A 21,350-nucleotide genomic window follows, 5' to 3' on the forward strand; every position below is an offset into this window, starting at 1 on the left:
ATAAAAAGGATGGCAAACACCCCAAGACACACACTCCCTTCCTGCCCATTGCATTCACGGCACCTGAAGCAGCAAAGCAAGCATTTGTTGGTTTCTGGGAGAAGGGATCCTGACCTCAGAAGTTTGGTCAGAGAGACTGGTGAGAGAACTTTGTTTTGAATTTAACGTAACAAATTATGTTAGGCACCAGTTGTGTTTCATCTTTATTCTTATAACCATTTTGGACTTATGCCTCATTACTTGTAACTCACTTAAAATCTGTCTCTATGTAATTAATAAACTTGATTTATTGTTTTGTCAAATTCAGTGTGTTTAAATTGAAGTGTTTGGGAAACACCATTTGGGGTGGCAAGTTGTATGCTATTAAAGAAATAAACTGACTTTATATAAACCTTGTATTGCCCAGAAGAGGGCTGGGCAGTACAGGACATACACTTCTGGGGGGAAAGATCTAGGACTGGGGGTGAGCTGGGGTCACCCTGAAATAGAACCTAGTTCAGTAAGAGCCAAGGTGACTGACTGACTCTCTCCCTCTCCCTCCTGGAGGCGGTTGGTGAGCAGTCCAGGCTGGAGGCTACAGCAGCAAGCATAGGTGCTGGAACTAGGGCTGCGTAAGCACCCCCTGGCATGAAGTGGTTTCCATCACTTACAGGGATTACAGTTTGGGTCAATGGCACTCAGCACCCCCATTGTACAAATTGTTCCAGCCCCCTTGGCAGCAAGGCACCTTAAAGGGCACCCCAGGTTACAGGGCCGGGGGTCACGCAGTTACTCATTAGTCTGGAATGTCCCCTTGGTATGTCACACAGCTAACGTGACGTTACCAGAGAGTAAAGTGGGACAAAACATTCTCCTCCATCTGTGAGAGTGAGCCTCAAACATGGGAGAGAGCATTAATGTGCTGGGGTAGGGGAGTTTATTGGAGAGCCCTAGATGGAATAGCCCATTCTCCTCGGCAGTGGGGGAGGAGGTGTAGGGGAAGTGGACTTGGAGAAGGTGGGAACAGATGTGGGGACGGGCTGCTGGTTATTTAGGATCACACCCCTAGCACTAAGAGGGGGATGATCTGGACACAACAGCCATATCACTATAACCTAACTGTGAAGAGATAAGAACAAGAGAGGAGTCACGCCAGTAGACCCTACATTAGAGTCAAGGGTAGGACAACTGGCCTTTCATCAGGGTCCGGGTAGTGTCACTGGGCCACTCCCTCAGAGTTAGTGACAGCCCCACTAGGAGGGATTACTGAAGGAGGGCCAGGCCTTGCTGGCTGTTACCTTCATTGCTGTGTGGAAGAGTTTCCCCACATTGGCATAGCAGCCATTGGGCTGCTGGTTCTCTGCTATCCACTTCAGCGCATCCTCAATGTTCTTGTCATCTATAAAGATGTGCCGCTTGGCTTGTATGAAGCATTTGGTCACAAATGCTGTCAGCCTGGGGGAGAAGAGGGGGGGGAGAGAGAGAGAGACACACACACAGTCAGTGGTGTGCATGCGGAGTGGGATACTGACAGAGTGAGGGCTACAGAGGGGGTGCTGGGTGTTGACAAAGATAGTACCAGCACTGGGGGGAGGCAATTCATTACTGTACTATTCAGAAAGGACAGGTATTCACCATGTGTTGCCTTCTCCATCACTCTCTCCAAAGGCGCTGTAGGAACCATCTCTATGTTTGTATTGAAGTTGCTTCTGGTACCCTGAGCAGGAGAGAAAGATGACTGGAGACATGTCCGAGTCAAAAATCACCCAGGCCTGCCCCTGCCACAGAAACTGACCAGCCATGGAACTGGCTCACTCAGAACCAGGGGAGAGCCAGGGAGCTCACAGTAACTCCCTTGCCCCAATCCATCTGCCCACGATTTGGGCACATCTACTGAGCACGGAGTCTGAGATTGATACCATGGATTAGGGAGAGGAGAAAGAAAACTAACGGACCTTTCTGTAGGAAACCCACAGCTCTTGTCTTCAACTCCTCATTCAGCTGCCCCGTCTTCTCCAGATACTGCAGCACGTAGATGATGGGGGCAAACAGCACCATGTTCTGCTCCCCACAGCCACTGGGCATCTGCACCAGCCGGTCCAGGTTCTGCAGCGCTGTCCCCATGATGTCACCTGGATAAACAGACATGGACAAAAGGTGATCCTCATGAACTGTGCATCTATGTCTGATTAAATATAGTTCCCTCCCACCCCCACATCAGACTGCTCCACACATAACACCGCCTGCCTGACATCTCCCCAATCCCACACTTGCAGCCACCCAACTGTTCACAACTCTCCTGTGCCATCCTGTCTGCATCCTCCTACTCCATGCTTCCTTCTGCATCTGTCTGCACCCACTTACCCTGTACATCCCTTTCTACTGCTTACACCCATCCCACCAGCAGCCACTTATGAACACTCCCATTCATACATTCTCCCCTCACCCATCCAAACCCACAAATTGTACATACCTACTCGTATACAAGCCCTCATTCCTCCATACACTCCTGCTGCAGCATTTGCCCTTCATCAGAACTCTAGCCCCTTCTCCCCCACATACACATGCCACCAACCCATGCAGCCACCAAAACACGTCCAGTCTGCTCACACCCTCATACCATGCTCCCCACCCTGCTCTATACTAAAGTCACTCGCCAGACTGATTCCTCACCCAGCACAGACACTTGGGCCCTGGCTGAATCCAGCACCACGTCCTCAGGGAGCTGCAGGGAGACCGAGTCTGAGGCAGAATTCCCTGACAATTATAAACAGAGAAAGGAGTGAGCCAACACAGGAGGCCGAGTATGAGACCGCACAGCTAGAAACACAATTAGCCACTCTCAGCAGTAATGGATCTCCAAGACACCAAGAGCTCCTGGCATATGGACGAATACCTCCTGCAGCAGCAGGGAGAAAGGGAGGAGAGCAAGTCCTGATGGGTCACGTACTGACTTTCAAGTGTCCATTCCAAGAAGAATGAGGACAGAGACAGTTCTGGTTTTTTTCCACCTCCTCTCAGGGTCTTTGCACCGAGAATCCACTGCAGGAGGCACCGAACGCAGAGGGTAGACACACATTCAGGAAGTACAGGTCCTCATGTATATATTCCAATTGGAAAAATCCCACCCTTCTATTCCCTGCTGGAATCACAGGGCTCAGCAAGACAAAGACCTAACCTCCTGGTAAGTGCTGTCCAGCCAGCATATGTCTATGCATAGATGACACTCTCTCCTCAAACCCAAGAGAATGTGGCCACCATGATCCCTTCCCATGGTCCAATGCAACCCCTACCTTCTGGGCAGAGCAGGGAACTGTGAGACTTCTCCATCAGGACGCCCTCTGGCTGGCAGTAGAAACACAGAGAAACTGATTAAAGACACCATTAAAAAACCCCCAACAAACCACATCCATCCAGTCTTCAGATTCATGCAACCTCATGACTTTGGGCTGCATGCTCAGGGGCATCAAATCACAGAGCAAGAAGAGAGTGGGGCGGAGGCCACTCCTGGACTCCTTAAGTTAACTCTGGGTACTTTAATCTCCTAAGAACTGGATGGGACCTTCACTAGCAGGACCAAGTACTGATTTTTGCCCCAGATCCCTAAGTGGCCCCCTTCAAGGATTGAACTCACAACCCTGGGTTTAGCAGGCCAATGCTCAAACCACTGAGCTATCCCTCCCCCACTTTGGGACTGCAGTGGTCACATTTTGGAACAAGGAGGGAACTGTCCCTTAGTATATGGCTTGGACTTGGAATAATGGGTTCAGTCCTTGTCCTAGACACCTCAGAACCAGAAAGAGGCCAATCAACTGAGGGAATTCAGAAGAGGGCAACAAACAATTAAGGGGCTCTAGATAATTTAATCTTCCCTCTTAATCTAACTGGATCTATATAACTCAGCCAAGGATGGATAGCCACTTTGAGTTTATATCTCTCATAACCATTAACAACACAGAAGAAGAGGAACTGGGGATGAGAGGACAACTAAGAATATAGAACAACACTGAGCACAAGATGCACATTTCTGGCTGGATGCTGAGGAAACATTTCCTAACAGGGAGCGATCTAGTGAGATGGGGAAGGGTCTCCCCCAAGGGATGGGGTGGAACATCCCTTGCTCAGGGATGAACTAGACTGGGCAAAACCCTGGAGAACAGACTGTAGGAAGCCATCCTGCACCGGGCCCAGGGGAATGGAAATGGTGACCTAGTAGAGCTTTCTCCAACTCTGAGGCTGTATCTATACTAGACGTACTACAGTGGGGAGCTCTCCCATCAGCTTAATTACTCCACCTTCCATGAGAGGCCGTAGCGGTGATGGAGAGAGCAGCTCTCCCACCGATACAGCGCTGTCTATGCCAGCACTTAGGTCAGTAGAATCTATGTCACTCGGTGGTGTGGATTATTCACACCCTGAGCAACATAGTTACACCAAAGTTCTAATGTAGACAAGGTCTGAATTCTAGGAGTCTATGAAATTCAGGACAGCAGAATGATGGAACTGCTGGCAAGAGCACTGGTGATGAGATATCACCACACTGTTGTTTCCCGCACTGTTCACTGGATCGGTACGCTCACCCGCACAAGGAGAGGCTTGATCAAGGTGTCACTGCGGCCCTTATTTGGCACTGTCACTTTCCTACCGCCACAGAGCTCTCTGCTGGGCAGTGCCACTGTGGTGACGGTGACGTTCACCTCACCTGGCAATGAAAGAAAGAAAACACACAAAAAACAAGCTCTTCAGAGCTTCCATTTCAAACCTGCCCATCCAGGCAAAACCGTTCAGTGCACAGAAAACTGATGACATCTGTAGTTCTGTGCAAGCCAAAACAATGATGTAAGAGGAGCGTGCTGATACACCTAAGGATTCAAAGTGATCTGTATTTCCCCACTCCAGGCACAGCTTTACACAAACAGCCCTGTGCACTATGAGAACAGGGGTATGGGACCATCATATTCTGAAATATCAGGGATAGCAATGGAGTTCTAGAGGTGGGACAGTGGTCTCCTACAGTATGGCAGGAGGATACTGGATTAGTTAGATGCCTGGTCTAGGTACAACAGCAAGGAAGGAATCTGATTATTTGGCGCAATGGTCTGAGCTGGTACAGCAATTCCTGTGTTCTCTCCCCTTTTTCTCTGCTCTCCTTACCCAGTTTGGTGGCTGTCACGTTCCAGTAATAGGTCCTGGCTTCATCAGCACACAGACAGCTGGTGTATTCACAGCCCTTACATGATTTCACTTGGTACTTCTCTGACTTGGCCAGCGTAATCTGGATCTGCACAACAGACCAGGGAAGGGGTGAGCAGTCAGGGACACGAGTGGAAGATTAGGCAGAGAAGTAGCACAGGAGCAAGGGAGAAAAATGGGTGACATACTTGAGCTTACTTAATTTCTTTTATAGGGAATTTTAGCAACAGGTGAAAAATACTGGATCAGCAGAGCAAGCTTCCCACACACAAACGATCCAATCCCATCAATGTACCTAAGCACCATCCTGGCTTCCTGTTAATGGAGGTAAAACTTGCTCTGGATCTCATGGGATTAGCTCCCATTTCCTGGGGAACGTGTAAGGGTAAAAAATCCACGCGGCTCTCTTGATACCGATTCCGGATCTATTGTGGACAGGGGGAAGGATTTACAGGAACGCAGGTAAAGCCTGACCCGGATGAGGCTAACCAGAGTGTAAATGCTTCCTCACCCTTATGCACTGTTTCAGGTAGTTGAAGACAGTGGCAGTCAGTGTAAACGATTCCCCACGGATCACAGAGTAGGGTAAAGTCAGGTCCACGAAGAAAGGTTTGAAGGCCGTCAACCCCACAGTAGGGGAGATCCCGAAGCCACTGCTCTCCGAGGTACAGAACATGCTGGCTTTCCATTCCGTGATGGTGTCAGGGAGAGTAACTGGGACCTGTTTCTTACCTGAACTTCTGCAGAGAAATCAGATCACAATATGGGGAAGGGAGATCCCCAATGGACAGGAAAAATTCTGACAAATAATGATACTATGATTATTTCCAGTATCTCCCATCCCAGGATATTATAGAGCTTTCTAGGCATTAATCCTCCCAACACCCCCTGGGAGGCAGGGTAGGTTGTTATCCCACATTACAAATGCAGAAACTGATGCCGGGGGGGGTGGGGTGTGACTTGCCCAGGGTTACCCAGTGAGTCAGTACCAGAACCCACATATCCCTTCTTCTAACCCCTAGATCCCACAGCCCTTCCTAAAACCCAGGAGATTTGTTCTCTAAACCAGCCCAGTCTCAAAGGCCCGTGAGGTTTGGTTCAGAGAAGCACCCCCAAACACTGCCTGCACAAAGCCTTGCATTTCTCCCCACCCTCCCTGGGATTAAACATCACTTACTCAATGAGATACAGCTCCCAGATCCAGGTCTCAGGGAAAAATTCACGGACTTGGGACTCACTGGATTTCACCACTGATGGAGGCTGAGATTCCACTGCAGGGACACGTCCTGAATCTTCCATAATAGCAGGTGGCACAGGTGCCCCTGGAAGTCAGACAATACCCGATATGTGGCTGCTTACTCACTGAAAAGGCTGGCACTGGGACAATAGAGAATAGGGGGCAGGAGAGGAACTCAGATGGAGATTAACCCTTTATTCCCAAACAGTAATTACATGGATTAAGAGAGCAGAAAGGAAATGTAATAGACCAGGACAATCAAATAAAAAGGTAAGGAACCTTTACCCATTAGAATATTTTGCTTGTAGTACCAGATGGGATAGGGACGACAATCCTGGGGTCTCTTTATTTTGCCATTTGATAAAATTTTCAGTCCCATCTCCTGTGTTAAATCAGAGATGAAAGAAACAAAATATGAAAAAGGAAGTTTAAAGTTTGCTTAGTGTCTCTCTGCCTGTGTGTCAGTATAAACTATTCAACTGCATCACATGGTCCCCTCTGCTTTCTCTGATCCCCCTCTCGGCACTGGTCTACAATAAGCTAGGACACCTTGGCAGGCACATTGATTTCATGAGCTCCTTAGTCATCTCGCTTGTCCTTGCCTGGGTCAACAGCAGCAAAATTTCTATTAACCAGTTTGGCTGATCAAGACACAGTAGTGCCTTACTCTAGCACAGCCATTGTTGTGTGGTGGAACTAGTGAGGCAACAATCCTATTCCACCCAGGTATAAATCTGGTGATTAAACAAGAGCTGTTGAAACCGGACTCTTGAAAATCTCTGAGTTCAGGGAGTGAAAACTTCCATAATCAGCAACAGCATTTCTTCTGCTAAAAATTATTATACATCATCTTTTTTTGCAACTGGATGTCTCAAAACTCTCTGCATATCGATCTCACCTGCTTTTACTCAGAGACTTTTAGATTCAAAACACAACCTTAAGTGTCACTACACTAACTTCAACATAAATTTAAAATAAATAAATTTTAAATTAATGGAGATATCCTATCTCCTAGAACTAGAAGGGGCCTTGAAAAGTCATTGAGTCCAGCCCCCTACCTTCACTAGCAGGACCAAGTACGGATTTTACCCTAAAACCCTAAGCAGCCCCCTCAAGGATCGAACTCACAACCCTAGGTTTAGCAGGCCAATGCTCAAACCATTGAGCTATCCCTCCCTACCAGCAATACACCAGGGATTATTTGCCCTATACACCTAGGACACAAGATGGCCTGCAGCTCTTTATTACTGCTGATGATGCATGAGAAGGAAAGAACCAGCCCGACTCTCCTTTTATTTCTACATAGAGTAAAACTGTTTTGAAGTCACAAAGACGGAATGACAGGGTGAAGTTTTAATACAGACCACATTCAGAGCAGACCTGCACTTCCAGGTACTGTTTTCTATATAAGTTCTATGAGCCCAGTCTCTCAGAATGGAGGCTACGCATCTTCTCCTCACACTAAGGAGAGGCTGGTGAAGAGTATAAAAAGGCACCCACCTTTAGAAAGCTAAAGAAGTCAGCCCCTTGGTCAAACCAAGGTCTCGGTATGATGGAACGTCTGCTGCGGTCCACTGGCAGAGGGTCGATGACAGGCATTGGAAATGGCCTTGATATATAGCAGTCATCATACTCATCAACTTGATAGGGGTAACCTCCATTTGAGAAATCGAGCATCCCATACACCTGCAGAACCACACATGGATCCAAGGAAACAAACAAAGGGCTGATAGCAAGGACAGAGACACCTGCCATTCGTCCCTCACCCTAGCTCCTACCTCCAACCCCTCCCCCCCCCCAGATGCCCCCATTCACCCCAGCTTCCACCATTTCTCCATTATTCTGCCCTATCCCTCAGCCCATCGCAGTGAGCCACTCACACTGCTGTTGGAGAGCTCCCTCTCTGGCCTCAGGAGCAGGACGCTCTGGTCCACAGCTCGGATGGCACACAGCGAGTTGGGAGCTGCCCTCAGCTGGAGATTCACAGTTGCCCCTGGCAGGTCCTGCTGCTGCGAGAACTCCAGGTTGACCTGGACAGATGGATCCCAAGAGGGGGAGAGCCAGAAACATGGGAGTAAAGAGGCAGGAAAAAAGAAGGTCAAGAAAAAGGGATGAATTAGAGAAAAATGATTCCTCTGTTCAAGGGGAAAGATAAGGGTTTAGTCGTGGCTCCCCCAGTGCCTAAGCTGCATTTTCTATTGGTGCACATGTCACACACTGAAATGGTTTAATCTCTGTGCTACCCACCTCCCCTCTTCCTGCACCTGTGCCAACCCCAGCCTCCTCAGGCCAGAACCTCACCTGATTCTTGAAGCACATGGAGACTGTGAACTGGACTTTGTCGGCAATGACTCCCCCATCAGGGAACATGGCATAAACCACCAAGGAGGGGTTGGGAGCAAAGTGGAAGGTGAAGGTGAGAGGGATGGAGAAAGAGCCCGTTAGCCCTGGGAGGAGAGAGGAAGAAGGGAGATTCTGTCAGTATCTTTAATACAGTCTCCTCCTGCCCATCTCAGCCCCTCCTCAGCCACCCCTCCCCCTTTCAGTCCATTCCATGCTGCCTCCCTCTGGGCTCTGAATTGTCACTAGAGCCCAGCATTGGAAGGGTTTTGCTCCCCCATTTTGGGAGAGGAGGCTGTGGACTTACCACCATTCTTCTTGATATCGACACGTTTCTGACCATCCTCGATGAGCTTCTGCTTCCCCACCACCTAGGGGAGGAGAAGGAGAGAGATCTTAGAAGGTGTTCAGGTCAGGTACCTTCTCCCATCTCCTCCCATGTCCCCCCAAATCTCAAACACCACAGATCAAAGATTACCACCAACCATGGGGAGGTGGAAGTCACATGGGGGATACTAGCCCCTAGGAAAGGGGAGGGTTTCAGAGAGAGGAAGGGAGGCAGGTTGTGGCAGCAGGGAAGGGACTTCCATGTCCAGGGACCAGAGAGAAGAGGCCTCCTGTGGGGACTGTACATTTTGTAGGGAGAGGGAGACTGGGGATGGTTTCTAGCAGTAGGGAGGTGAGCTGCACTGGGCGTGCTGGTTCAGGAATGAACAAGAGGGAAAGGCAGATCATGGGGAAGTAAGTGTCCTAGGGGATTGGGAAAGGCGGGGGTCATATGGGAGGGCATGTCAGATACAGGAAAGGGAATCCAGCACTGCAAGCAGCATATTGGGTAGCAACTGCTTATCTGGGGAGATTGGGAGGGCTTCTAGAAGGAAGGAAGGAAGGTGGGTCCATCAGGAGAAGATGTTTGAGAGGGTCAGGGCAAGATTTGGTGGGGGATCAGGCAAAAGAGGAGTAAACCAGCAGGAAAGAACTGGGTTGTGGCACTTGCTGGGGAATTGCAAAGAAGGTAGGAGGCAGGTTCGCTGTCCTGTCACGGTGAGAGGGAGGGATCACCAGCTAGGAAGGGCTGGGCTGTCTGGAGGAGCTGTGATAGGGCAGGGCAAGAGAAGTTGAAGAAGTAGTATGCTCCTCTTCAGTTCTTCAAGGGTTAAGTCACAGCTGATGAGAGCTACAGCCATTGTGCTCTCAGCACCATGGCATCTCTTACCCCTGTTCCCAAAACCCCCACTTGGCACCTCCCACAATATCTCTGTACCCCAGTCCCTGGCCTGCCTGGGCACTCACATAGAAGGAGAAGAGGATTTCTCTAGCTTTGTCTCCCAGGTCCATTCGGTCAATGCTGTAATCCACCTGGACCATCTGCTTCTGGCCACAGGGCAGCACTCCCTGCAGCCTCTGGATTTTGAGGTAGCTCTTGGTGGTGCTGTAGTATGGCTTCAGGTGAAGGAAAGCATTCAGGTAGTACTGATGGATTCTTGTAGGCTTATCCACCAAATCTGGAAGCCTGAACCTTCCCTGGGAGAGAAATAAAAGGTAATAATTATGACTGCATTTCTCTAGAGCACTGTAAATGTTCTGGACAGCATGTGTGTATATACACACTGCCCTCTGCTGAATGGAATCAGTACAGCTCAAATGTGATTCAGAAGCTGTAATACTGGTACAGCTAACAGATTTTCCTCCAGCTTAAGCACTAGAGGCCAGTGCTCTAGAGCAGAAGGGCCTCTGTGGTGAGAAGGGCCTCCATTCTGTTCTTGGGCATTCATGGATCTGTTACAATCCCACAGTGCTTTACAGCAAGTGGACTGGATTCCAGAGACATGATTGTGTTAGACATGAAAATGGACCATAAGCATCTGAAATGGCATGCATCATCAATATATAATTGTTATAGATAACAAGTGTATGTAATTTATAGATACAAAGTGGCTTATAGCCTGAAGCCAATCATTAATTGCCTGAAGTTAGGAAGAAACCTCCCCTATGGACAGTTAGTGTATAGCTGTCCGGTGCTGGATTTCTTGCTTCCACTAAAGTATCTGGTTCTAGCCATGATCACAAACAGGATACTGGAATAGATGGTGGATCACAGCACTAACCTGGTTTGGAAAGTCCCCTGTTCTCCATGAATCCACTTAGGCACTTAACAGACGTGTGAGATATGCCAATAACAAAACATTTAACAGGGAGCAGACTAGCTTACTGGATGTCTAAAAACATGGATGTCTATCAACAGACAACTGGCTTCAACAGGCGCCATTTAGCCACACTGCTGGCATTTGTTTATCTGTAGATGGGGGTATTGGGCTAACAAGGCCAGTTTTCTGTGCACAGAGGTAGCTCTTATTTGATGAAAATTCAGCAGTATCTTTGATTATGATTAGAGCAGGTGCTTGGGCTGGATGTTAGATGACCATATGGGAATCTTTGAAAAACTGGGCTTTTTTTAAACCTTGGCATCTACTCATCCACTGTTGAAATGTAACTACCTGTGGGACAACATGGCCACAGGAGGGGAAGGGAATAAAGTCTCCTCCACTTGAAACAGCAGATTTTAGGATGGCACAATGTACAGAGTTAAGGGACTCACACCTACCTCAGAGAAACTCTATTATAGGGCAACAGCCCTAGTGATGAGAATTACCCTCAGATCAAGGGCCTGAGAGATACAGAGAAGAGACTTTCTAGGGCCTACTCAAAGGGGAATTGTGTAGAGCCTTGCCAGTGCCCGATGTCTTGGTCAGCTCCTGGATGCAGCGCTGGAATGCACTGTACCTAATTTGACTCACCTCCAGAGAGACCTCACTTCTATTCCAGGCAGCTGTGTCCAAAGTGAAAATAGCCACTCCGGTGCTATCGGTGGTGAGATTTTGGTAGGACTGGGTGTTCCCAGCATTAATAACCAAGAAAACGGGCTGCTTCTTCAGTATGGAGCCTTCTCGGTCCAGGGCTTTGATCTGCAGGGAGAGAATAATGCACACATTCAACCAGCAAAACCTACTCTTGAGGAGAGACTGACAGGAATGGGGAATCTCAATGAGAGACACTCAGTGGGGCTGAGAGCACTCAGAGCAAGCTGGCCCTTTCTAAAGAGAAGGGCAGGGCTGAGGAATAGATAGATGTAACCTCTAGGGAAAATTAAAAATGGGAATTTCTATGAGATAATGCTACAGGCTCCTGTGTTTGTGTCGTCACCTGCTAGAGGCACTATGTAAAGCATTGTACTTTGGCTGCCCTGGACAACCACTCAGAAGCTCCATCCCATGTAGATGTTACCTTCCCGCTGTAGGGGTACCCCGGGTGGTAATAATTGTCTGAATCCTCAAAGCTCATTGACCCAGCCTGTTCAGACATAAACGCAACATGGGTAGCATTTGCCTCCACGCCTATGGGAGAAAGACAAGATGCACAGTGAGCCAATGAACACACAGTGGTTTGCCATACTCTACTACACCAGCTTACAGCAGAAAAGTTTTGGGACCACTCCTCCCATCTAGCCATAAAGCAAGGGTGGAAGGCCATGACCTCCCCCCCGACCTCTTTGCAATCCCCATGTTGATAACGCTTGAATGAGTACCATGGCTAAAGACTCCACTCTGATTGGTAGAACAGTCTCCTGCCTGCCAGTGACCAACCCATTTATTACAAAAGACAATTTCAGGGTCCATCAGTGCCCAGTGGACTAGTCCACCATCCCAACAGTGTATACTTAGTGGGAAGTGGCCCAAGCTAGAGTGGACAGTGGGGCAGGCCAAGCATTTGCCACACATACCACAAAAACTCTAGGTGTTGGGGGTCATCGGTCCATTTCGGAGATCACTCTGGGTCAACATTCCCTTTTTCCACCCTCATCCCCTCCCCAAGGCCTTTATTATAAGGAAGAGTGCACCCCCCCACACACACACACCTTTGCAAATGCTAGGGTTTACCTGTTCCAGCTTCCACCAAAGTGGCTACCACATTTATACTGTGGCTGTACCCAGGGCTGACAAGGCTGAAGAATGCCAAGCCCACAGAGGCTGAGAAACAACCGGTCTTATCAGTCTGGAAAAGAGACAATGAGAATTGATGACAAAATACTCAAGGAACAAGAGGAAAAAGAACAGCCACCCTGTGATCTTGTCAGAGCTCAGAAGCGAAGCAGTGGCAGGCTCTGTCAGAGTGTGGAGGGGAGACATGCTGCAGGGAGTGGAGGAGTGTCTGAGTCAGCAGGAGGCACTATTGTCCCCGAGTCAGTAGTACTAAGCCAAATGCTCCAGTGTGGTGCGAGGGGTACTGGAAGGACCCAGCTGCACAGAAGTGCCCACTGCTCCTGGTTAGAATTTCTCCGTCTCTAGCTCATTCTTTTGCCCTGCTGTTCCTCTTTCCCTAGATGCTCCTACATCTCCATTAGGCCATTTCCCAGTTCCCTCCTCACCTGTCCTGTGACATTTTGGCAGATGTCCGTGGGCTCTGACTCCGTCCTGTCTATGTACCAGGTATATGCTGTCTGACACAAAGAGACTTGGACTTTACCCTGGACAGGCTTTCCGTATGTGTACCTGGCAGAGAAGGGAAACGGGGGGGGGGGGGGGGAAACAAAAACATCTGCCACTTGTGTCCTTAGTCCACTTCTGCCTTCTTCCTTTGCACCATGGTGTATGTGCCTGCTATTCCAGTCCTGGGCTCCCACACAGCTCTGCCAATGCCCCACAGTCCCGCTCTGCAGCCCCCCTGCTATTCCAGTCCTGGGCTCCCACACAGCTCTGCCAATGCCCCTCAGTCCTGCCCTGCAGCCCCCCGGCTATTCCAGCCCTGGGCTCCCACACAGCTCTGCCAATGCCCCTCAGTCCTGCTCTGCAGCCCCCCTGCTAGTCCAGCCCTGGGCTCCCCACATAGCTCTGCTGATATACTCCAATTTAACACACACCCCTGCCCCTTCCTACTGCACTTTAATTGGGGAGGACACTCCATGATTTAAATAACCAACTAAATGATGTTTTGGGGAAGCTGCAGAATGGACAGACTTCCACATGGAAGAAGAGTTGAGAGCCACTGTAAATGCATTCACCTTTTCCCTGAAAATCCTTATTACAACTCAGACCCCCTCAGAAACACAAAGCTAATCCCTTCCATCCACTGAGCTAGATGAGCTGATACATTTTGCCCTCCCATCACAAGAGCCCTGTGAAACGTACTTGCCACAAACTTTCAGTGGAAAAGATGTATCCGATGTGAAGATCTGAGTGGGCTCAGTCACAACCACTTTGAATTTGGGCAGCACTGGAAAGGGAGAAATAGAATGCAAGAAGTTAAGAAAGGAACAGGTTGGTTGGCTGTCACCCAGCTCAGGGAGAGAGGTAGGGCTGTGTGTGGCACTCCCAGAGACAGCATTCTCCTGGAGAGAAGGGGTGGGGGTGTCTTCTCTAAGGCAAGCGTTCGCTTGCAGAGTCTGTGTCAGGGTTGGATTGGGAGAGGGCTTCCCCTGGGACTGCCCGAGAGCGGAGTGCTCCTGCTGCCTCCTGGACTGCATGCTGCTCTCCCCTCCATACCGTACTCCTCCACACTGAAGATGCTGTAGGCCTTCCCATTATCCACGTTGATGGTGTATGTTCCCAGGGGCGGTTCGGCTGCCAGCTGGAAGGACAACTGCACGATGCCTCGCGTTGGTTTCACATTAAGCCACTGGCCAATCCGGTTATTCTCAGGGTCCTGATGCCATGGACAGAAACAGGATTAAAATGCAGCCCATCTTCCCTGTTTTACTCCCCATGCAGCCAAGCCCTTGGGTAGACAGGGGCTGGGAGTGCTACAGAGGCTGGGCCCAGCACCCCTTGAAGGTTGGTGGCAGGGCCGGCTCCAGCTTTTTTGCTGCCCCAAAAGACGAAGCAACAAAAAAAAAGATAAAGCCCCGATTGGCGGCACTTTGGCAGCAGCTCAGTCGCGCTGCTTAATTCTTTGGTGGCGGGTCCTTCGCTCCAAGATGGACTGAGGGATCCGCTGCTGAATTCCCGGACATGCCGCCCCTTTCCATTGGCTGCCCCAAGAACCTGCTTCCTTTGCTAGTGCCTGGAGCTGGCCCTGGTTGGTCGTGCAGAGCACCACCATGCAGGAGACCAGGGTTCCAGGCCTGGTCTCTTGCTTTTCAGGGGCCAGTACAGGCTGTGAGCACTGCAGAGGCTGAACTCTGTGCCCCAGGGGTAGTGCCCTGTACTGCTAGGTGGGAGACCTGGCTCCCATTCCCTGACCTGGCCTCACTCTCCTGGAGCTGGCAGGGGCTAGAATTGCTGCTGTCACTGGGCTCTGGGTGCCCTACAGTTTGCACTGTTCTTTACTGTGCGTGACCTGAGGTTGATCCCCTGTTCTGGTCTCAGGTTCTCCACAGGCTGGTAGGAACTGAGGAAGCTGTGGAGGCGGGGCGAGGCGACCCCAGCAGATTGGTGCTCTGCAGGGTGGGAGAGCAAGGCTCCATTTCCCTAGAGATTAGCAATCTCTGCGGCTGTGCGGGAGACCCTGTTTCATGTCTGTCGGTGCTGGTGGGAAGATGGGAATAGTGAAGGCGTCCAGTCTGGCACCCCCTGCAGGTTACTATTGTGTACTGCTGTGCAGGAGACAATAGTTCCAATGCACGCTTCTCACAGCCGAGAGCTGCAGGAAGAGGGCCAGCTACCCTCCAGGTGGAGGTGGTCAGCACTGCCATGCAGGAGACCTGAGTGAGTCACAGTCTTGATCTCTCATGTGTGTGTGAAGGGAAAGGAATGGAGAACAGAGGCATCTCAGTATGCATATGGGAGCCACTGACCTTCAGCTCCACCAGCAGGTACTGAAAGAGAAAACCAGACAGAATTCCCATTAGTGATCTCTGTACTGTTGCAGGGAACAGAACCTGCTGCACGGGCTGGGACCTCCTCCACCCTGAGAGGTGAAGCCAAATCCATCCCTACTCTTAACTCCATGAGATTGTGCTCAGGGCCTGGGCATTCACAGCAGGAGCATCTGAGTTCTAGCCCCACTGTTGCCATGAAGTTCTGAGTGGCCACAGTGTGCAACATGTGGCACATGTTTTGTTACATTAACAGGAACCTTCAAGCATAGGCACCAATGGGAAAAAAACCCCAAACCTCAAACAAAAAGCACAGTGGGTGCCTGCCAGCCCCCTTCCTCCCAATCAGCTCCTCACCACCGAGTGCCTCCCAGAGGCCCCGCCAATCAGCACCTCCCCCAGCCCCCAAAGTGCCTCCCATGCGCCAGTGATCAGCTGTTCAGTGGTATGCAGGAGGTGCGGGGGGAGGGAAGGAGCAAGGGCAGAGCATGTTCAGAGAAAGGGCAGAACAGGACGGTGGTGGGAAGAAGCCTGGAGCAGTGTGGGGTGCTGGCATATTAGAAAGTCAGTGCCTGTGCCTCCCAGCAATGTGAGCTCAGATCAACCTCTCTTGTTCCTTACAAGGCTTGAAAGTATGCAAATAATGATCCCCACCCCCTTTTCAAAACTTCCAAAGTTGCCTCGACACCTCCCACAGACCTCAGGGGAGGAAGAGTCCCGTTTGGCAGTAACGGAGGAGCCTCGTGTGCCTTCCTCAGCTTGGCTGGCTGCTTTTCCCTGTTTTAATTTTAAGCTAATAGCTCTTGAACAATTTCCTAGGCAGCTTCAGAGAAGGTGGTTGTGTCACAGCTCAGAGCAACTTCCCCTGTTCCCCCTCTATGGTTCAGCAAGGGCACCCACTCTAGGCTTCTGGCTCCCTGGCTGTCACCTCTCTTGGGTGAAGACACACTTCTCTCTTGCTCCTGACCAGGTTGTTTCCAGGCTGAACAGTTCCCTACCTAGACTGTGATATCCCCAGCAAAGTCAGACTGCCTAACCAGGCCTGTTTTACCTTCTCTTTAGAGTGTATCTACTACACAGCTTCTTCTAAGCAAGCACATTTTATACTGAAAGCATTACAGAGAAGACAAAAGAACCTCCCTGCATGTTAATAAACTAACCAGAGCTCACCCCCAACTCCAACAAGGACTCTGGCAGGAGACCAGTCCTTCAAAACCCCACTCCAGGGTTTTCCTGTAGCTTCAAGTTCCTAACACCCTTTGCTCAGCAGAAGAACCCAGCCTTATGGGGGCCATGGTAGGCCAAAGTCCTTCCAATCCTTCCCTAAGGATTGGGGGCCCCCTTGGACAGGAGATCCTGTCTGTGTGCTGGAGCAGAAAGGCGGCCCTGAGACAAATAACCTGAGTTTAAACTATCCCCAATCCTTTCATTGTCTGCTAGTCTCTGCATAATCCAGCTTGAACTAGTACATGTGAGCCTATGCAAGTGGTGGCGCTTTTCTGGAGGGGTGACGGCCTCAATGAATTTGCCTAAGCACCCCCTACTGTTCCCAGCTCCTGGAGGGGCTGTATGTATGTCCATGGGAAGGGTAAATACAATCCATGGCTCACAAGGATACATAAACCAGTGATTTAATACAATAGACCCGTGCCCCCAGATATTAAACTTAAATTCAGGAAGGTTTAACTTAATTCCACAAGATTTATCCAGGATATTACAGGACACCACCATATTTGTCACAATTCAATTTTCTGGAGCAACTCCCCATACCTCAGGGGAACGAGGTGGCCGAGCTGCAGTTGGCAGCTCAGTGCTGGCAGCACTCAGAAGCCACCTGATTCTGTTTGGATCTGGGGGCCAGGGCTGGGTTACAACAGGAAGGGAGTTTAACTAAAGGGGAAAATCCCAGATCCCTTCTGAAAATTCAAACTCTTGCAGCTGCTGAGAGATCCCAGATTGGTACTCCTGAGGGATAAAGCCCTCTGCCCCAGGGCAGAAGCAAAGAAAGGCTCTCCCCACACACTACCTTCTACCTCCCTCTCTCCTCTTCCCCTGCCACATTTCTCACCTTGTCATTCAGTGGGATGAAATTGCTGTTCAAAGTGACAATTCGAAACCTCACTGCAAATGGGAAAAAATAAAATGCCTTTAGACTAATCTTCATGTGAGAATCCAAGTCTATCTCCCCAATCCCAGCTGCATACACAGGTTCAAGGCATCATTTCAGCATGTTCCCTGAAGCCTCTTAGTTTGAGGCATTAAGTATTTGAGGGCTTGACGGGCTTTGAAGACAGGGATGGGGGGAAAAATATGTAGCAAGGAGAAAAAGAACTTAGGAAGTATTTTTGGGAAGTGTGGTGCGGAGGTGGGTCTAGTGCACTGGTTCTCAACCAGGGTCTACAACCAGGTTTCAGGGGGTCCACAAGGATCAAGCTTCAGCCTTGGGTGTCAGGGCTTGGGGGTCAAGCTTCAACCTACGCGATGGAGCTCAAGGAGGTAGTGCCACCTCCACCCTCCCCGACTCAACTCAGCGGGCCACTCAGCCTGTCTGAATTGGAGGGGGGAAAGAGGTGCAACCCAAAATTGCAGCATCACTGCAGATGAGAGCTCTCCCCCTGCCATCAGAAGGGGTTGCCTCACAGCCACTGACTCCATGAGCAGGCAGCAGCTAGACAAGGAGACATCACTCCACTGCCCTGCCACCTCAGCACAGCAGGGAGCACATCCAATGGAAGGCAGAAATCAGTGAGGGTGGTGGTGGGTGTAACCTTGTGTGCTCCTTCCCCCCCCCCCCGCCCCAATCACCTCTGGCTGGGGGTCTACAGGTTTGTCTATTTAAGTTTAGGGGTCCCTGGGTTTAAAAATATATAGTCGAGAACCACTGGTCTGGTGTTTCCACTTTATCTGTTTTACAGGGCTCTGAAGAGATGACGCTGAAAGGCAACAAGTGTTTTCGGTGTGAAATGGGATGAGTTTATTTTGGCTGTGTGGGAGGAGCCTGTGAGACCTTTTAAGAAAAATAATCTGTTTGTCAGGGGTTGTGAAAGAGGAGGGGGGGGAGAAACAAAAGAAAAATACCACACACACCCCTCCCTAAACAGACCATAGCTCTGCCGATAGCTGCACAGCTTCTCAGGGAGCTCACTGGAAAGGAAAAATTCTAGACTAGTTGCACACACCAGCAGATACATTGGCATTGGCTTACTCCCACCCAACATCTGTGAACGAACATCTCCAGACACGTGTACACTTGCAAACTCACATGTGCACACTGGTGCAGAAACTCACACAGCCCTTCAGCTACCATGCACTCATAACACTTGCAGACCTCTGCACACGCCAACCTCTAGGCGTGAATAGATCTGCAGACGTGTACTCACCGGAGGATAAACACTGTTTATATACCAGCTTGTAGACAAATACACTTTAGGTGCATATGACGAGTATGTGTACATCTGCAAACACACATGCACCAAAAGCCACTTGCCCATGCCCACGCACCTGCAAACACAAGTGCATACAAACGCAACATTCTCATCTGCAAGTCACGCTCATTTTCACTAACGCAAAGAAAAAACGCTCACAACTGCACACCCAATGGCACATCTGCATGCACACAAACACAGAGAAAGGAAATCCCTCAGGGCAGATCCCTTCTTACCCAATTGTGCTGGCATATAGAGAGGCTTGTCAGTCTGCACAAAAGTGCTGTTGCTGGTCGTCTGAATCAGGACTTGTTTCTTCTCAGTTATCTTGCTCTTGCCCCCACGTACAGAGAGCTGAATGGTAGCGACTTCCTCAGTGCCCCCTGAAGGAGGTGGGACCTGGGGTACACAGGAAACAACATTAGGAGAGATAGGCACAATCCTTGGAGGAGGAAATTAATGATCCCATTGCCCACTAGTGAGTAATCCCCACAGAGGAGATAAGGAACCGACTTCTGCGGCCATCTGAGTGACTTCTCCTTTAGATGAAGAGGTCTATGTTCTTGGAGCTCCTTCAGCTCCAAGGACACACATGAGAGTGTGACTTATATGGTAGTTGTGACTACTAGGTGCTGCATATGGATTTGTTACATACTGTGAAAGTGTCAAGAAGCTGGTGAAAGTGGGCTCCAGCTCTCTCCCCCAGGTTATTGCTGGGTGAAGAGTATTTATCAACTCAAAGATGTGCTGAGTTAGGGCTTCACCAGTGCCATTAGCTGCACAGATCTGGCCTTTGTCATCCTTCAATGGACAGAACAAGACAATAGTTACCAGCTTGTGGCTCCTTCACCAAGCATCAAAATGAACGCACACCTAGAGCAGTACTAAATACTAGGGCATGTGCTGGGAGCTGCCAGACATGAGGTGCGAAGAGGAGGAAGACACAAAGGAATCTGGGCACTAATAATCAACACAATACCTACTTCATTAAATGCCCCAGACAGCCCGTCTCCACCAACATCATGTGCTGCCTTCCTCCCAGAGACCATTACACTTCAGCTACTCTGCATTAATGAGTGGGGGGGAAATAGGGTGACCAGATGTCCTGATTTTGGGGTCTTTTTCTTATATAGGCTCCTATTACCCCCCACCCCCATCCTGATTTTTCACATTTGCTGTCTGGTCACCCTAGGGGATAAGAGACCAAGAGTAACGGCTTGCTCTTCAGTGATTGGCATAGCACAGAGCACAGTCTTGCACTGCAGCAAACCATACCATTTCTCTCTCTCTCCTTGTATTCATCAGGGGGACAAGGGCAGTTAAAATAGAGCTGACTCAATGGGTACGTGACCATGAGCCCACTGCCCAGCTTTCTTATCATTTACAACCACCCAGAGTTTGTTTATAATAAAACACTTAGCAGAACATATGAATTGCAGTGGGAAGTGTCCAAGGGCTATGACATGTGTGTTGACATTGGCACAACATAGCTTGGGGCAGGAAGAGCTTCTTGCTACAGTGCCACAAAAACCTTTCCCTGGGGGCCTTAATATTACTGAACTTGCTCATTAACACATTAGTGAATGTGTGTGCACACCCGGTCAGTGCATTACTCTGTACAACTAGCAAGGATCCTGCTTGCAGTCTTCTAGAACTGAATTTTGGGGCCTGTCTTTGGGCAACAAGGAGAACATACACACACAAGAAAATAAAAGGGTTTCATTCAGCTTCCCCATACATGAAGTGGGTGTATATCAAGCGGGGTCCACTGGGATCAGTCCTGGGTCTGGATCTCTTAAATATCTTCATCAATGATTTAGATAATGGCATAGAGAGTACACTTAGAGTTTGCAGACAATACCAAGCTGGGAGGGGTTGCACGTGCTTTGGAGGACAGGATTAAAATTCAAAGTGATCTGGACACACTGGAGAAATAGTCTGAAGTACTCAATTTCATAAGGAACAATCAGTTGCACACATACAAAATGGGAAATGACTGCCTAGGAAGGAGTACTGCAGAAAGGGATCTGGAGGCCACACTGGATTACAAGCTAAATAAGAATCAACAGTAACACTGTTGCCAAAAAAAAACCACCCACCAAACATAATTCTGGGATATTAGCAGTACTGTTGTAAGCAAGACACGAGAAAGTAATTCTTCCACTCAACTCCACTCTGATTAGGCCTCAGCTGGAGTATTGTGTCTAGTTCTGGGCACCACATTTCAGGAAAGATGTAGACAACTTAGAGAAAGTCCAGAGAAGAGCAACAAAAATGATTAGAGGTCTAGAAAACATGACCTATGAGAGACGATTGAACAAATCCAATATTTTCAGTCTGGAGAAGAGAAGACTTAGGGGGACAT

General features: G+C 49.4%; 1 protein-coding gene across 5 annotated transcripts in view; it reads right to left on the reverse strand.

Annotated features, from left to right (window-relative positions):
- LOC120404372 (alpha-2-macroglobulin-like protein 1) overlaps positions 1 to 21,350 on the reverse strand; it is a 34,836-nt gene that overhangs the window by 9,415 nt on the left and 4,071 nt on the right. For all 5 annotated transcript variants that reach the window (XM_039536776.1, XM_039536783.1, XM_039536794.1 and 2 more), the window contains exons 3-26: positions 19,222 to 19,384; positions 17,629 to 17,681; positions 15,540 to 15,560; positions 14,290 to 14,449; positions 13,936 to 14,020; positions 13,176 to 13,299; positions 12,688 to 12,802; positions 12,035 to 12,144; positions 11,548 to 11,715; positions 10,043 to 10,273; positions 9,057 to 9,120; positions 8,711 to 8,856; positions 8,290 to 8,439; positions 7,910 to 8,095; positions 6,695 to 6,791; positions 6,350 to 6,494; positions 5,684 to 5,912; positions 5,134 to 5,260; positions 4,560 to 4,681; positions 3,273 to 3,324; positions 2,653 to 2,736; positions 1,935 to 2,111; positions 1,615 to 1,696; positions 1,278 to 1,434 (exon numbers count right to left, since the gene is read on the reverse strand). In XM_039536776.1, the coding sequence (XP_039392710.1) occupies positions 1,278 to 1,434; positions 1,615 to 1,696; positions 1,935 to 2,111; positions 2,653 to 2,736; positions 3,273 to 3,324; positions 4,560 to 4,681; positions 5,134 to 5,260; positions 5,684 to 5,912; positions 6,350 to 6,494; positions 6,695 to 6,791; positions 7,910 to 8,095; positions 8,290 to 8,439; positions 8,711 to 8,856; positions 9,057 to 9,120; positions 10,043 to 10,273; positions 11,548 to 11,715; positions 12,035 to 12,144; positions 12,688 to 12,802; positions 13,176 to 13,299; positions 13,936 to 14,020; positions 14,290 to 14,449; positions 15,540 to 15,560; positions 17,629 to 17,681; positions 19,222 to 19,384 (3,048 nt within the window). The remainder of the gene's footprint in view (positions 1 to 1,277; positions 1,435 to 1,614; positions 1,697 to 1,934; positions 2,112 to 2,652; positions 2,737 to 3,272; positions 3,325 to 4,559; positions 4,682 to 5,133; positions 5,261 to 5,683; positions 5,913 to 6,349; positions 6,495 to 6,694; positions 6,792 to 7,909; positions 8,096 to 8,289; positions 8,440 to 8,710; positions 8,857 to 9,056; positions 9,121 to 10,042; positions 10,274 to 11,547; positions 11,716 to 12,034; positions 12,145 to 12,687; positions 12,803 to 13,175; positions 13,300 to 13,935; positions 14,021 to 14,289; positions 14,450 to 15,539; positions 15,561 to 17,628; positions 17,682 to 19,221; positions 19,385 to 21,350) is intronic.

Source organism: Mauremys reevesii, linkage group 1 (assembly GCF_016161935.1).
Source record: "Mauremys reevesii isolate NIE-2019 linkage group 1, ASM1616193v1, whole genome shotgun sequence".
NCBI classification, from domain to species: Eukaryota; Metazoa; Chordata; order Testudines; family Geoemydidae; genus Mauremys; species Mauremys reevesii.